Source organism: Dipodomys merriami, unplaced genomic scaffold (genome assembly GCF_024711535.1).
Source record: "Dipodomys merriami isolate MVZ:Mamm:240054 unplaced genomic scaffold, mDipMer1.0.p SCAF_20, whole genome shotgun sequence".
Taxonomy (NCBI): Eukaryota; Metazoa; Chordata; class Mammalia; order Rodentia; family Heteromyidae; genus Dipodomys; species Dipodomys merriami.
The window spans coordinates 8,817,840-8,832,677 of record NW_027203382.1 but is presented as its reverse complement, the minus strand read 5'-3'; the positions used below and the strand labels follow the sequence as shown (position 1 = coordinate 8,832,677).

Genomic DNA, 14,838 nt, shown 5'->3' with positions numbered 1-14,838 from the left:
AATTGCTACGTACAGAATTGCTGGTGGGATAGTAGCTTCTTACAGCCTAATTCAAATAAATGATTCTTTTGTCAAAATGTGTTCATATATCTACATCATTTAAAAAAATTATTATAAAGGTGATGTACAGAAGGTTATAGTTACATAAGTAAGGCCATGAGTACATTTCTTTTTTGAACAGTGTTATCCCCTGTCTCGTTTTCAACCATCCCCCCCACTCCCCTACCCCCTAAGTTGTGAAATTCATATCTCATTTATGGACCAGTGAAATGCATATCATGTCCCTGTGTTCTCACCAAACTTCTGTACACCTCTTTTTGTTTTCAAATACAAATGAGGGAATCTGCAAAATTCATGTTCATTCTCTTTCTCTCCCCATATATCTAGAGAGAGTTAGAACACATACATACATTTCTACATAGTACATTTCTACATAATATTCACGTTATGTAAATTCATCACCTTCACACAACCAGCAACAGCACAGTGTTGCTTTCATTCTGAACCTGTCCTTGAGTATGATTCTACACACAGGCCTTTGTGTATTGAGAGTAGCATGAATTCCCACTGGGGAATAGGCATGTGACTCTGATGTTGATATAAAAGAAGAGTTCCCCTTCCCCTTCTCTGTGCTTTCTTAGTCTTAAGGTTGCTCCCATTCACAGAGTACAATGTAGGAATGTAACCCTGAATTGGACCTCAGGAAGTATGGATTTAAACTGTGAGTCTGACACAGATTATTTGTGTGGCTTTGAGCAGTTTATGGATTTCTTGACAATGAGGATAAACTAGATGGTTCTAAAGCCCCTGCTAACTCTCCAGTTCTGTGATACAGGTTGGCTGTCCTTTATGTGTGATGCTTGCATCTTGTAGCCATTTTTTTGTAGGTGATAAAACATGATGTTTATAGCAGAATGTATGGGACCAGGATCTGTGTGATATTACTTTGCCTCTGTCTTGCTCATGGATACCATCCTGGAGTCAGTTTTTACTTCTTCTGAGGAAGGATAGTATCATTTTCCCCTTACCAAAGATTAAAAACTTCCTTCCAAGGTAAACTAATCCAGAGTATGGGGTATGTATCATTTATTCTTCTACTGTGGAAATCCATGTGTGATTTCTGAAGGTAAAGTTTTCTGATTTCCTTAGTTGGCCAAGCAGAGGGACTTCTCATAAGGGCTGAGGTTCTGAGATTCAGTCAGGAAAATGGATGGGACAGTCAGAAACAAATAATAGTATTTCAATAAAAATAACTGTCATTTCAAATGAGAAGGTCACAGTAACACAACAGACATTTGCATGCCTGATGAATCTTATTTATTTTCTGTTGGTACTAGAGCTTGACACTATACTTGAGCTTTTTTATTTTTTATTTTTTATTTTTTTCACCTCAAGACTAGCACTATATTAATTGAGCCAGAGCTCTACTTCCAGCTTTTTGATGGTTATTGGTGATGAAGCTCATGGACTTTACTGCCTAGCTTGGTTTCAAGCCACAATACTCAGATCTCAGTCTCCTGAGTAGCTAGGACTATAGGCATAAGCAACCATCACCCAGCCTCAAATTGAATTTTTTATATACTTCCCCCTCTTGTTTTACCTCTTTTTTCCTTTTCTCTCTCTTTTCTCCTTTATCTCTCCTCCTCCTCCCCCCCCCCTTTTTTTTTTTTTTGAGATTGGATTCCACTATGTAGCTCAGGCTGGCCTTGACTTTGCAATCCTCCTGCTTCCTTTCTGTGAGTTCTAAATTACTGGTTTGTACTAACACATCTAGCTATCTGTATACCTTCTTTCTTGCTTTTCTTTGTTGATTGTGAGGCTTGAACTCTGGGCCTGGGTGCTATCCCTCAGCTCTTCAGCCCAAGACTAACACTCTACCACTTTGAGCCACAGCACCACTTCCGGTTTTCTGGTGGTTAACTGGAGATAAGAATCTCATGGACTTTCCACCCCAGGCTGGCTTTGAACCACAATCCTCTGATCTCAGCCTACTCAGTAGCTAGGATTGCAAGCATGAGCCACTAGTGCTTGGCTCTGTGTACGTCTTAATGACCAAATTAGACTGTATGTGGAAATATATTTCATTGGGTCTTCATATCAGTTTGAACTGCTGCCCCATTTCCTGTCCATGACTCTCAGGAAGTCAGGATCCTGTTGATTCTTGGCTATAGAGTCGAGTTTCCATGCAGTCAGCGCCTGCACTGCTGTGATGGCTGAGTCCTGTGTTGCTCAGGCAGCAGCTGTAGTGCTGTGATTACGATGTCCTTGAGTAGGTCATCATTGTTTCTTTATTCAGTTTTCTAGTTCTCAGACCACCATATATATGTTATCAAAGTACACTGAGAAGCCTTTTCCTTTTTTAGTTATATTTATTTTATTTATTTTGCTTACAGATCAATTGCCTAAGGAACTGTAAAACCTACCAAGCCAGGAAACCTTTGTGGTTTTATAACACTTCCCTGAAGTTTTTCCTTAATAAACCAATGCTTGCTGATGTTGTCTTCGAAATACAAGGTATGGCTCAGCTTTTACAAAGTTCATTATGCATTTTATTGGCTGTTTGCTTTCCTTACTCTTTACTTCCGGTTCAGATAATTTGGGATGAAGGAATGACTGTTCTCTTTTATAAGACATAGATTAATAACAGATGACTATCAACAGAATCTTTTGGGGAAATGAAGTCTTTTAAAAAAATATTAAAAATATTTTCTTCAATACTTTCCCTCTTATTGTTTACTCCATTGTTTATTTCTAAGGGTTGGATAATCTGTAGTAGATAATATTTTTCAGTTTGTATATTTAAGATCCTAGTTTTTCATTCATCTGAAACCAATTCTCTAAGATTGTACTACTTTTAATCTGTTTTATTCAGCTTTCTTTTTGCTGCTTGGCCTATCAGGCAACCACAGATAGTTATCACTAGAGTAACTGGAAGTTGCTTCTTGCTTCTGTGGGAAAGAAATGCTACCTAATTTTAATAAAGATGAGCACTTTGAATGCCCACTACTGATGACTCACATGGATAACTTTATCTCTCTTTAATGGATTAAAAGCATAATCTTAAAGATAAGTTAATTGTCAGATACCTTCAGTTATTTGCAGATGGAAGCTGCTTCCAAAAAAGTGGAATCTTAAGTAGACTGTCATGAAGAGGAAGATGTCATTTTTCATAATGGAAATATAGGTGCCCATGGCTTATGCTTGTAAGCTTAGCTGTTCAGGCGGTTGATATCTTAGGATCAAGATTCAAAGCCATCCTGAACAGGAAAGTCTGGGATTCTTTTTTTTTTTTTGGTTGGTTGTGGGACCTGAACTCTGCGCCTAGGCACTGTCCCTCAGCTTTTTTGCTCAAGGCTAGCACTCTACTACTTGAGCCACAGCGCCACCTCCAGCTTTTTTCTGCTTATATGGTTCTGAGGAACTGAACCCAGGGCTTCATGCATGCAAGGCAAGCACTCCACCACTGAGCCACCTTCACAGTTCCATGTCTGGGATTCTGAACTCCAGTTAACCATCAGCCATAACTAGAGCGGTGGCTTAAGTGGTGGTACTCTAGCCTTGAGCAAAATAGATCAGGGGCAGTGCCCAGGCCCTAAGTTCAAGCCCCGGGACTGGCACACACATACACACAAAATTGTAATTTACTTTTAAAAGTCTTCCCCCAAATTCATTTTAGTTTAATCTTTGATCATTTGCCAAAGTAAACAATGAATTGGAAACTTTCCAGGGTAAAGTTCAAAGCTTTACAGGCAGGGTGTGGTAACCTTCATCTATAATATTAGCTACACTGGAGATGGAGCTGTAGGTAAGAGGATCATGAACTCAGGCTGGCTAAGCTAAAAAAAATGTGTGACCTCTCCAAAATAAATAAATCAATAAAATGTTGAGAATAACGTAGCTCTACCACTTGGGCTACTTTGTAATTGCCTAGCAATTACAACGCCCTGAGTTCTAATCTCAGTACCATACATACACACCAACTACTGTCAGTTGCACTGTATGCAATGTTAGCCTGAGACACTAAAAATGGGACAATAAGAGTAACCTTGAGAAACATAAAAAAATGGGGTGTGGGCAAAGAATACCCACAGACTTTCTATAACCTTTCCTTATTTTAGAGAAACTTGAAACCAACCTTGACTAAACCTCTAGTATTATTATACCTTGATTTTTTTAGTATCCAAAATAAAAATTCAAAGTGTAGGGCTGGGAAGGTGGCTCAATAGTAGAGTGCTTGCCTCACATGCATGAAGCCTTGGGCTCGATTCCTCAGCACCACATAAACAGAAAAAGCCCGAAGTGGGTGCTGTGGCTCAAGTGGTAGAGCGCTAGCCTTGAGCTGAAGAGCTGAGGGACAGTGCCCAGGCCCAGAGTTCAAGCCCCACAACTGAAAAAAAAATAATTTTTAAATACTTTTTGGAGAGAAGAAATAGCAGCCCTGTGTTTCAAAAGGTGATTGGTGTCACTGGAGGTGGGTGAGGGCTCTTTTCTAAGCAACTGTCTGTGGGACACTGAGGGTCTGCCCTTGAGCCACATTTGTATTTAAGATGGACTCATGGTGAACCAACTTCAAACGGGCAGACTCCAGATGAGGATAAGTGCAGGTCAGCCATTCCAGGGGCCATTTCATAACTTAGGGTGTGTTTTCATCAGGAAAAGGAGTGGAACCTTGAGGTTATGTGCAAAATAGCCTCCGGTACTGTTTCATCCAGGCCACGGTCAGTTCTGCCACCCTGCTGTGGACCAGAGCATGTATATCAGCCATATCCAACATCTCTGACTTCTCTGGATGATGCTCTGCTACTGGTCTTATGGCTACTACTCACACAGTATTTGATACAAATCATGAAGAATATAGTTGATTAGCTATTCACTTATGTCATGGCCAAGTTCTAGTCCTTTGGTGAAAGCAGTAGTGTTTGTGTCTTCTTCTTTCTTTCTTCCTTCTCCTCCTCATTCTCCTCCTTTCTCCTTCCTCCCTTCTCTTTTTCCTTCTCCTCCTCCTCCTCTTCCTCCTCTCCTCTTCCTCCTCCTCCTTCTCTTCCTCCTCTTCCTCCTCCTCCTTCTCTTCCTCCTCCTCCTTCTCTTCCTCCTCCTCCTTCTCTTCCTCCTCCTCCTCCTTCTCCTTTCTCCTTCCTCCCTTCTCTTTTTCCTTCTCCTCCTCCTCCTCTTCCTCCTCCTCCTCCTCCACTTCCTCCTCCTCCTCCTCTTCCTCCTCCTCCTCCTCTTCCTCCTTCTCCTTCTCTTCCTCCTCCTCCTCCTCCTTTGTAATAGGTCTAGATTGGGGGTTTGGATGTATCCAAACCTCTCAGTCATCTACTTGAAGACAGAGTCTTGGAATTCTTTTCCAAATGAGTAATCTTACCTCCATGTATATGTTTTAGAAGTTTTGCTGGAAGAAGAAGCCATAATTGGAGTTTCAGAGCACACGTACAGTTACTATCAAATAACAATCTGTGTTGTTACATCACTGGGTCCCATACAGTCCCCAGAACAGTGACCTACTTTTAGTAATTGGCTTTGGTAATGCTGAAGTTGGTCATCAACGCTCAGAACACAAATGCTCTTCATGAAGACTTTGCATGATAATGAATCCATCACAGGAGGAAGAGTTGTCTCTTTGCCAAGAATGTTAATTATGTAACTCAGTGTGAGAGCAATTTCTGAAGTAAATTGAATATGAATTATGACCCTATCATAGATTAATGAATTATGGATTATCTCCCATCCCCACCTTTTATCTTTTGCTTTTCGACAGCATAGTCATCAAATTTGCATAGCAGAAATGAATGTCTGTGTGTAATTAGTATAGAAAGCATTCATACCCAACATGTCAGTTTAGTCTGCTGAAGAGATTTTCAAAGGGAATATGCAACCCATGTAAATACATGTTACAGTAAGAGAAAATGGAGAATCCTTTCTCCTTACTTTTCTTCTCTCTTGCCTTTCTTCTTGATTTGACCTGCTGGCCCTCTTTTTGATACCTGCTTATATTACTCCTTCCACCCATGTCCTACTACACAGGGGCTGGGGATAGGAAGGGCAAGTTGCTTGCCTGTGCTGATAATGTGCAGTGACTGCTGTGGTACGTTGGGTAACTCACTAGTTTAAGACCCAAAGCCTTTTAGAGAGTGGGGAGCAGAGAGGAGCAGGAATGGATGCAAGCAGGGTCTGGCAATCACTTTTGTGCATCTCTGGAAGCAAGAATAGGAAAATATATGTAAAGGAGTTCAGTAGGGGACTGAACGTGGGGGTCTTTGACTTTGCATCATTTTGTATGTCCTTGGGTGAGTCATTGACCTGTACAGTCTTCCTATCATATCATCTAATCAAGGAAGGTGAACCACAGATCTAGAAGGGTCTTGTTAGTATTGAGAGTTCCATAACTCACTAATAGCTATCTTTCTCTATTCTTGCTGTACTTGTATGATGATAGCTTTGAGAATACTAAGAAACTTTGAGTTAGAATTAGTTGAGTGAATTAAAATATGTGTCCATCATCCCACCTAGAGGTGTGAATTCACCAGTGTGGGCCTGATGGCAGCATACTTAGCTTACTCTAATACATTTCTGGAATCCTTCCAAAATTTAGAGAAAGAAGCAAAACAAAGGGCACCAACAAAATTGAGAGGCATTCTAAACCAGGAAAATGGCAGAGGAAATAATCTCTTCTTATTATGAAAGTCATATAATTTGTTATAGACCAGTTTTCACAGAATAGCCTCATTGATAGAAAATATGCCTGTTTTGTTCAAAGATGTATAAAAAAGGGGGGGCCTGGTAATAGAGACCATATTGTGAATTGTGGTTATCTTTAGAATGAGAATAGTGTTGATTAGAAAAATGTTACAGATTCTTATTGAAAGATACTCAGATAATACATAAAGATTCAAAAAAATAAATAAATAAAATGACTCATAAGACAATACACAGTGACACCCAAATGTTTGATTTGGATATATTTGTTATTTTTCCTCTGCTTAAAGCAGAAGACCAGGCAATAAATACAATCTTTCAAATTTTATATCCTTTATTTAAAATGTGTATCATATACATTTTTTGTTTTTGTTGGTCATGGGGCTTGAACTCTGGGCCTGGGCACTGTCCCTCAACTCTTCAGCTCAAGGCTAGCACTCCACCACTCGAGCCACAGTGGTATTTCTTGTGGTTAATTGAAAATAGGAGTCTCATGTACTTTCCTGCCTGGGCTATCTTTGAACCACAATCCTCAGATCTCAGATTCCTGAGTATCTAGGATTACAGGCATGAAGCCACCGGCACCCAGCTCATATACATTTTTTTTTTGGTCCGTCATAGGGTGTGAACTCTGGGCCTGGGCACTGTCCCTCAGCTCTTCAGCTCAAGGCTAGTGCTCTACCACTCGAGCCACAGCACCTCTTCTGGCTTTTTCTGCTTATGTGGTGCTAAGAAATCAAACCCAGGGCTTCATGCATGGGAGGCAAGCACTCTACTACTGAACCACTTTCCCAACCCATATATACATTTTTTATAATCTTAAAAACCTCAACATTTTAAATGTCTTTTTATATGGTTATATCTTTTTTATGCTAGAGATAAAAACTTAGGTGTTTACTATATTTTCACTATTAAAATAACAACTGCATTGAAAAATTCAGTGTAAGTATCTAACTCTGAAATTAAGATTATTTGCTTGATGTTAAATCCTTAGTCAAAGAATATAAATATTTTAACATCCAAAGTTTATTATATTGTATATGTTCACATAAGACTGAGAACAATTTGCATTTCTATTGGCTGTATATGGAGAGTGCTTGTTTCAGCCTATCTATAGCATTAAGTGTATTTGTATCTTATTTTTTTCTTATATAACTGATACAGCTTTAAAAAGATTTGAATCTAGACATGAAGCTGAAATTGTGCAAATCAAAAGGCAAATCTGTTCTGGTTTATTAAACATTTTGGTAATGAGAAATTTATATACATTATTGATAGTATCTCATGAATAATACAGTAGTACTGAGTGATGGCAGCAACTGTACTATAAAGATCAAGTCTTTAAGCAACACAGGTGTGCTCTTGCTCTTGCTGTTGCAGCAGTTGCCTGACATTCTGGTTTGTTACTCATATCCTACCTTGTCCAGCGATGGTGAGGCAGAGATTTGTACCTTTCTAACTCCAAAGTAGGTAAGACACCTGGTTAGTGCAGCCAGGGAAACTAGATTGATTTCAGAGTGGCATAGTCATAGCTATTGTTCTTTTTTAAAAGACAGTTTAATATTCTTATCATTCTCTGAAAATTTATACCAGGCCTAGGCGATTTGCTTTATAAGGTCATATTAATACATCTCAGTGTAACAACATTTGGGCCTGTGGTTTCTGATTGTAATTATGAACAGACAGCCAAATACTAATTTCACTTTGAAAAACTAATGTCCTTTTTTATGAATGGAATCAGCTGTTTTTTGGTGTGAATGTATCTCCTCATGATCCATTTATTAATTTAAATGTTTTACACCCCAAATGGGGGCATTCTTATATTTTAAACCAATCTGTAGTAAGCTTTAAGAATAATGGTTGGATAATAACCCATCTCAAATCTTCATTATAAATAGTTTTAATATATTATAGTGAAGTTTTAGATATTCTTACATTTTTTCCTTTTCAGTTCTACAGTTTGAACTCAGGGCCTTGTGCCTATGAGACAATTGTTCTGTCACTGCGTGCAGTTTTTGTGTCTGTACATTAAAATTATTTACTTTAATGTCTTCTCCTCACAAAATAATAGTAAATTTGAAGACAGATGCAATAAGTGTTCAACTTCTTCACTCCGACTTGGAGCGTGAACATCACTCAGCCTCCTAAGAGACTTAAGAAACCTAAGTGAGAATAAAATCTATGTAACAATTTAGGGGAGCCAGCATACCAGTCTGTCTTGATGGAGTTTACCCATATAGGCCAGAAAGACCTGGCTGGGATCTTTGCTCAAATTTGGTGGTTTCACTTTATATTTCTGTTCTTTTAAGATTTACCTCAAAATACCAGTGGAATTTGATAAGTGACCTTGAAAACTTCAAATACAGTGGAAAAGTGACTTTGAAATTTTAGCAGTCATAATTTGGAACACCTTTGCTTTTCTACCTATGAGATAGGAATTTTAACTTCTCCCCATGGAGAAGGACACATGACTGATGAGCAGAGGCCTGACTTTACTGCTCTTCTCTTCAGTGGCAGCCAGCATGGTTGGGTCTTGGTACATTTTCCGTTGAACCTAGGTGCCACAGTGAGCCTTTTTTAATATGTTCCAGCTGTCACCAGCTTCTGGAGTTGACATGGAATGTAAAACTCTGACATGGATACTGTCTCCATAATAGGTGATTATTGCTATTTATTTGCTTTAAAAAAAATAACTACAATAGTTCTACATTTAGTCTTGGAAATATTTAGGCATGACGTACAAAGACAGGAATTTCCTTTTAACATTTAAGCCTGTGTCATGTGAAAAGTACCTTTACAAATGTACATTCCTTTCCTGTTAACTTACATTGAATATATTCTAAACCTCTCAAATTAAGCAAGTATCCTTTTTTCTTTTTAGAATGAAACCAAATACAATCTAAATATTTGGGTTTCAAAACCTAGATAGTAGTATGCAAAAGGAAAATTGTGCTATTGTATTTTAATATGTGAAGAAAACAGATATTTGATTATATAATGTGACAAAACCATTTGAGCCTTTAAATTTGTTTGGCATTCAAGGCTTTAGCACTTGCAAGATAGGCCCTCTACCACATAAGCCATTCTTCCATTTATTTTGGGAGTTGATTATTCTCAAGATCAGGTCTCACTTTATACCCAGACTAGTCTTGGCTGTGATTCTTCTCTTTGTGCTTCTCTGCATCACTGAGATGACAGCTACATGCCACTGAGCCAAGCCATTGTGATTCTGCTGTGGCTGGCTAACAGGTATGCACCATGTTGTCCAGGCATTGAGTAAAAAGGAATCTTGCCATTTTTTTTTGTATCCAGGCTGGCTTTGAACTCCATCTGGTCAGTTGCCTCACAAATAGCTAGGATAACAGGCTTAAGCCAATATATTTGGCTTATTTTGTTTCTTAGTGTTCCTTTACCTTAGAAAAGAAGTTTCTTAAGCTGTGATATCACATGAACAGCATAAAAGAGATAGTTTGGCCTTGACATTTTCAAAGAACATGTTTATCTTTTGAAAAGAAAATTGGTATTTTTTCCCTATAAGTAATCCTTCATTTGCATCCAATTGCCAATCAGACATAAACACTAGTCTTGTTCTTCTAGGATATCTTTTTATATAGAGTATTAAAAATGGAACCATTCTTGTGTATTGTGCTACATATTCATAAGACACCAATTTCCAAAACAGTTGTTCAGAGACCTGAGTAACAAAAAGTTGATGTTGTCTTTGTGGGCACCTAATGGTTTTTCACATTAATTTCTAAGCTCAAAATGATTTTTAAAATGCTTGACTGTTTCAGATGTTTTGTTGCTGGTTTTGTAACTCTGTTGTAACCTTATCAATGGAAATTTCTGTTAAAATTTCCAGTCTTATATAGGAAATTCATCCTTATCTGCTGTTCATTTGTATTTTTAGTCACTTAAATCCCTCTGCTTAACTCAAATGATACATCATCCAATTTGTTTAAGCTATGTATGTAAATTTTTCTGGCTTTTTTTGAAAGATAGCTTATTCATCTTAAAAAATTTTGGACCTTAAAATTGTAAGCCAAGGGGGCGGGGAGGATTGGGTGGGGAAGGGGAGGGGGAGGATGGGAAGGGGAAACAAAGGAGGAGGCTACAATGCTTGATAAGAAATGTACTCATTATCTTGCCCATGTAATTGTAACCCCTCTGTACAGTATTTTCACAATAAAAAATGTTAACAAAAAAATTACAAGCCAAACTTCATTACCTGTTTTAATTTCTTGTCAATTGCTGGCTACAAATATACCCAGCATGCTTTAACTATGGAATACAGTCAGTCCTCTTGGTGGGCAAAACTGTCACATTGCTGCTGGTAGGTGGTGTTTATGGGGCAGGGGTAAAGTGATTCCTGAAACTGCTTTCTTGTTTCTGGGGGAGGTGTGGCTGTGCAAACCACAGTGCCAACCACTGGGCTCCGCTGGCAATATTATGGGTTGCCTGTGGTTCCTGAGAGAGATGACTGGCTTGGGACAAAGCCACTGTGCTTACATGGAGCTCTTTGATTCCTCACTGAGTCAAAAGGTGTTTTGCTTGTATTTAAGGGAATGAAGAACCCAATTGTAAATATTTTAGAGAACATATCTTATGGTAAGTATGAGATTTTTATGGATATGTAGGTGAATTCTTGGGCAGACCAGAGTGCTTTGGCTCATAGCATTACTTTCTGGAAGGAGGCAGCTTAGTCATCCACTAGCAGTGAGGTCTTCACTAACTAAAACCGTTGTACCAAAGTAAGAGTAGCTTTGACTTCCTAACCGTTGTGTCTTCAATTCCAAACACAATGATTGGCACATGGTTGTTGCTTGAATATGACTTATGAATGTAATAGAGGCTGAACTGAAGGCTAGCAGTGTGGACACCTGGTCTCCTTCAGTGATGTTAAAAACTACTTTACCACTTTGTGAGTCCCAGGCCACTTATACCCCCTTTCTGGTGCTGCCTTTGTGTGGTAGAGCTACAGCTGGAGAGCTAAGCAAGCATGCTCTATCAGTTCAGTTTAATGAGCTAATAAGCTTCAGTGTGGGGTATGGGCTGAGATGGCCTGACTGTTCAACAAGAAGCAATTGCTCATATAGAGGAGTAGAAAAGAGTGGCTTCCTGGGAAATTGTTTTCTGAATTTTTTTTTGTCTGTTGTGGGGCTTGAACTCTAGACCTGGGCACTGTCCCTGAGCTCTTCAGCTCAAGGCTAGTGCTCTACTTGTTGAGCCACAGTGCCACTTCCGGTTTCCTGAGTGGTTTATTGGAGATATGAGTCTCATGGACTTTCCTGCCTGGGCTGGCTTTGAACCGAGGTCCTCAAATCTCAGCCTTCTGAGTAGTTAGGATTATAGGTGTGAGCCACCGGTGCCCAGCTCATGCCAAATTTTCATAAATTCTCAAGTGCTTTCTTTGATTCTACAAGAGATGTGTTTGACATACCTACTGTAAGGTATGGACTGTTTGTGGTTTACTTGTTACAGTTTCCTCTTTCTAATAAAAGGAGGAAGCTTGGCTAAGCGTTTTGTGCAAGTTTGCCAAGAAGGGGAATGGAGTTGTTTCCTTGGGAGGATTCCGGGGTGCTATTTCAAGCCAGTCAGAAAGTTCTAATAGTTCTACTAGAAGAATAAAGCAACAAATGTCATTTCCATGTTTCTCTCTTCAGAAAATGTGAACTAAATAATGAATAGCCTGCACATTATTAGTTTGAGTCAACTTCTGCATTCTTTTTGATGTTTAGCTTAAAACTAAAACATTTCCCAAGTGATGCTGATTGTCATCCCAAAATGTAGTTTCTGTATTTGTTTAGCTGTACCTAATACAATGCTACTCTAGTTAGAAAGAAAATAGGTAGTAGTGTAACTCTTCACAAGTTGATCTTACTTGACTTTCCTTCTTTCAGGTACCACAGTACCAGCCCACAGAGCCATCTTGGTGGCCCGTTGTGAAGTGATGGCAGCCATGTTTAATGGAAATTACATGGAAGCAAAGAGTGTCCTGATTCCAGTTTATGGTGTTTCTAAAGAGACTTTCTTGTCATTTTTAGAATACCTATACACGGACTCTTGTTGCCCAGGTGAGCAGCAGACATGCTAGGTGATATTTCAGTTAGTTTCCTTGCCATGTGCTAAGCAGTTGGAGATGATCTCTGGACAACAATGGAGTTTCAGTTACTTCAAATGAAGGAGCAATGGTTCAGAGACTTCTATGAACTCTTCTATTCTGGCATAAATTCACAAGTCTCAGCCAAAATCAGCAGCCTGCTGATCACTGTAGGCATACCAGGAATGTAGGTGTTTGGGGCTGAAATATACGTCAGTGGCTGTTCTGTGGATTTGGGCAGAGGACACCTCAAAAAATGGTTGGGCGCCTACTTTTATTGTTCTGGTTTGATTGGGACACTGATAAGGACTTTGGATAATTTTTGGTCTTCTTTATGGCCTGAAGGATGTTGGATTTGTTTTGAACTCAGGACCTTATAACTGCTAAGCAAGCACTCTGAAGCTAAGCCACGCCTCTGAGCCTCTTTTGTGCTGTTTTTTGTTTTTTGTTTTTTGTTTTTAGATAGAGCCTCATTTCCTGCCTACGCCCCTATTTTATGCTTTCTGTCATAGGATGACAGGTGTTTACCATGCCCAGCTTCTACTGATACAGAGTTTCAAAGACTTTCTTCCTGGGCTGCTCTAGAACTTGAGTCCTCCCAATCTCAACTTCCCAAATATCTAGGAGTTATGCACCACTATACCCAGCCACTGTTTGAAAAGGAGTCTTGTGAATTTTTCTTCCCTAGCTCGTCTTCAGTCATAATCCTCACAATTTTAGTCAGGAATACATGCATAAACTAATGATATCAATCTAAGATGTGTGATTTTTCTGACTTGTGAAGCCATACAGCATCTTAAAATGTACTTTTCTCAAAACATAGCTGGAGATATTTATAATACTCAGAGGACTGTAGGCTTTATTTCCAAATGCACTAACCAAAACTGTCCTTGACCAGGAACCAATCATTTCTAGCACCTAAGTATTTTAGAACAAATCTTGCAAATCTCCCATAATGGAGGTACCTTGGAGAAATAACAAAATCCTTTCAACAAGCATAGAGAGAGAGCCCTGTCTTGCAGGCATGGAAGCACCTTTGATTATTTACCCTCTGACCACCAGATGGCTCCCACCACAAACACAACTAGAATAAACCCCATGTAGCTGAGATTTGCAACTGAAGTCTCAGCTAGACACCCTAGCAGAGGGAAAACATAAACACATACCTCTCTTTAGGTTCACTGCTTTCATGAAGTGAAAATCGCTGAAATAAGTTTTAAATATCAGGAGCCCTCTAATGAAAAGTTTTAGTAGTTCCAAAAAGAAAATTCCTTCTTTTGTTTAATTAATCTGGTTTTAGAGCCCGTTGTTACTGTCTGTGTTAAGGACCAGTTTATCATTTTTTGCTTAATAATAATGAAAGCAGTCTGTTGTTTTTTTGTGTGTGACAATGTGTTGTTTTTGTTTGTTTTTGTTTTCTGCCAGTCCTGGGGCTTGAACTCAGGATGTGGGTACTATCCCTGAGGTCAAGGCTAGCATTCTATCACATGAGCCACAGTGCCACTTTCAGCTTTTCCTGAGTAGTTTATTGGAGATAGGAGTCTCATGGATTTTCCTGCCTGGGCAGGCTTTGAGCCATGATCCTCACATCTGAACCTCCTGAGTAGCTAGCATTACAGGCATGAGCCACTGGCACCCAGCAATATGACTGTTTTGATAGTGGGAAATTTGTATATTAAAATTTAAAAGTGGTCAAATTTTAAGTAATAGGAAAACTTATTTCTTTTTTCTTTATCTTTTTTGGTCAGTTGTGGGACTTGAACTCAGTGTCTGAGTGCTATCAGTGAGCTCTTTTGTTCAAGGCTAATACTCTACCACTTTGAGCCACAGCTCCACTAACAGTTTTTGAGTGATTAAATTGTACATAAGACCCTCGTGGGGACTTTTCTGCTTAGTCTGTGCTTTGAACTGTGATCCTCAGATCCTCAGCTTTGGTTATAGGAGTAAGCCACTAGCACCTGGCAAAACTTGGTTTTTTAATCATCTCAATTAAAGTAATTGAAGTTGTTGCTAATTTTAAATTTTACCTTGCTAATCAGGAA

At 39.0% G+C, this 14,838-nt stretch overlaps 1 protein-coding gene across 1 annotated transcript in view; it reads left to right on the top strand.

The window, feature by feature from the left end:
- Nucleotides 1-14,838, top strand: part of Rhobtb3 (Rho related BTB domain containing 3) — a 64,256-nt gene that overhangs the window by 34,948 nt on the left and 14,470 nt on the right. Inside the window, exons 8-9 of the mRNA XM_070031044.1 lie at nt 2,394-2,514; nt 12,597-12,770. Of these exons, the coding sequence (XP_069887145.1) occupies nt 2,394-2,514; nt 12,597-12,770 (295 nt within the window). The remainder of the gene's footprint in view (nt 1-2,393; nt 2,515-12,596; nt 12,771-14,838) is intronic.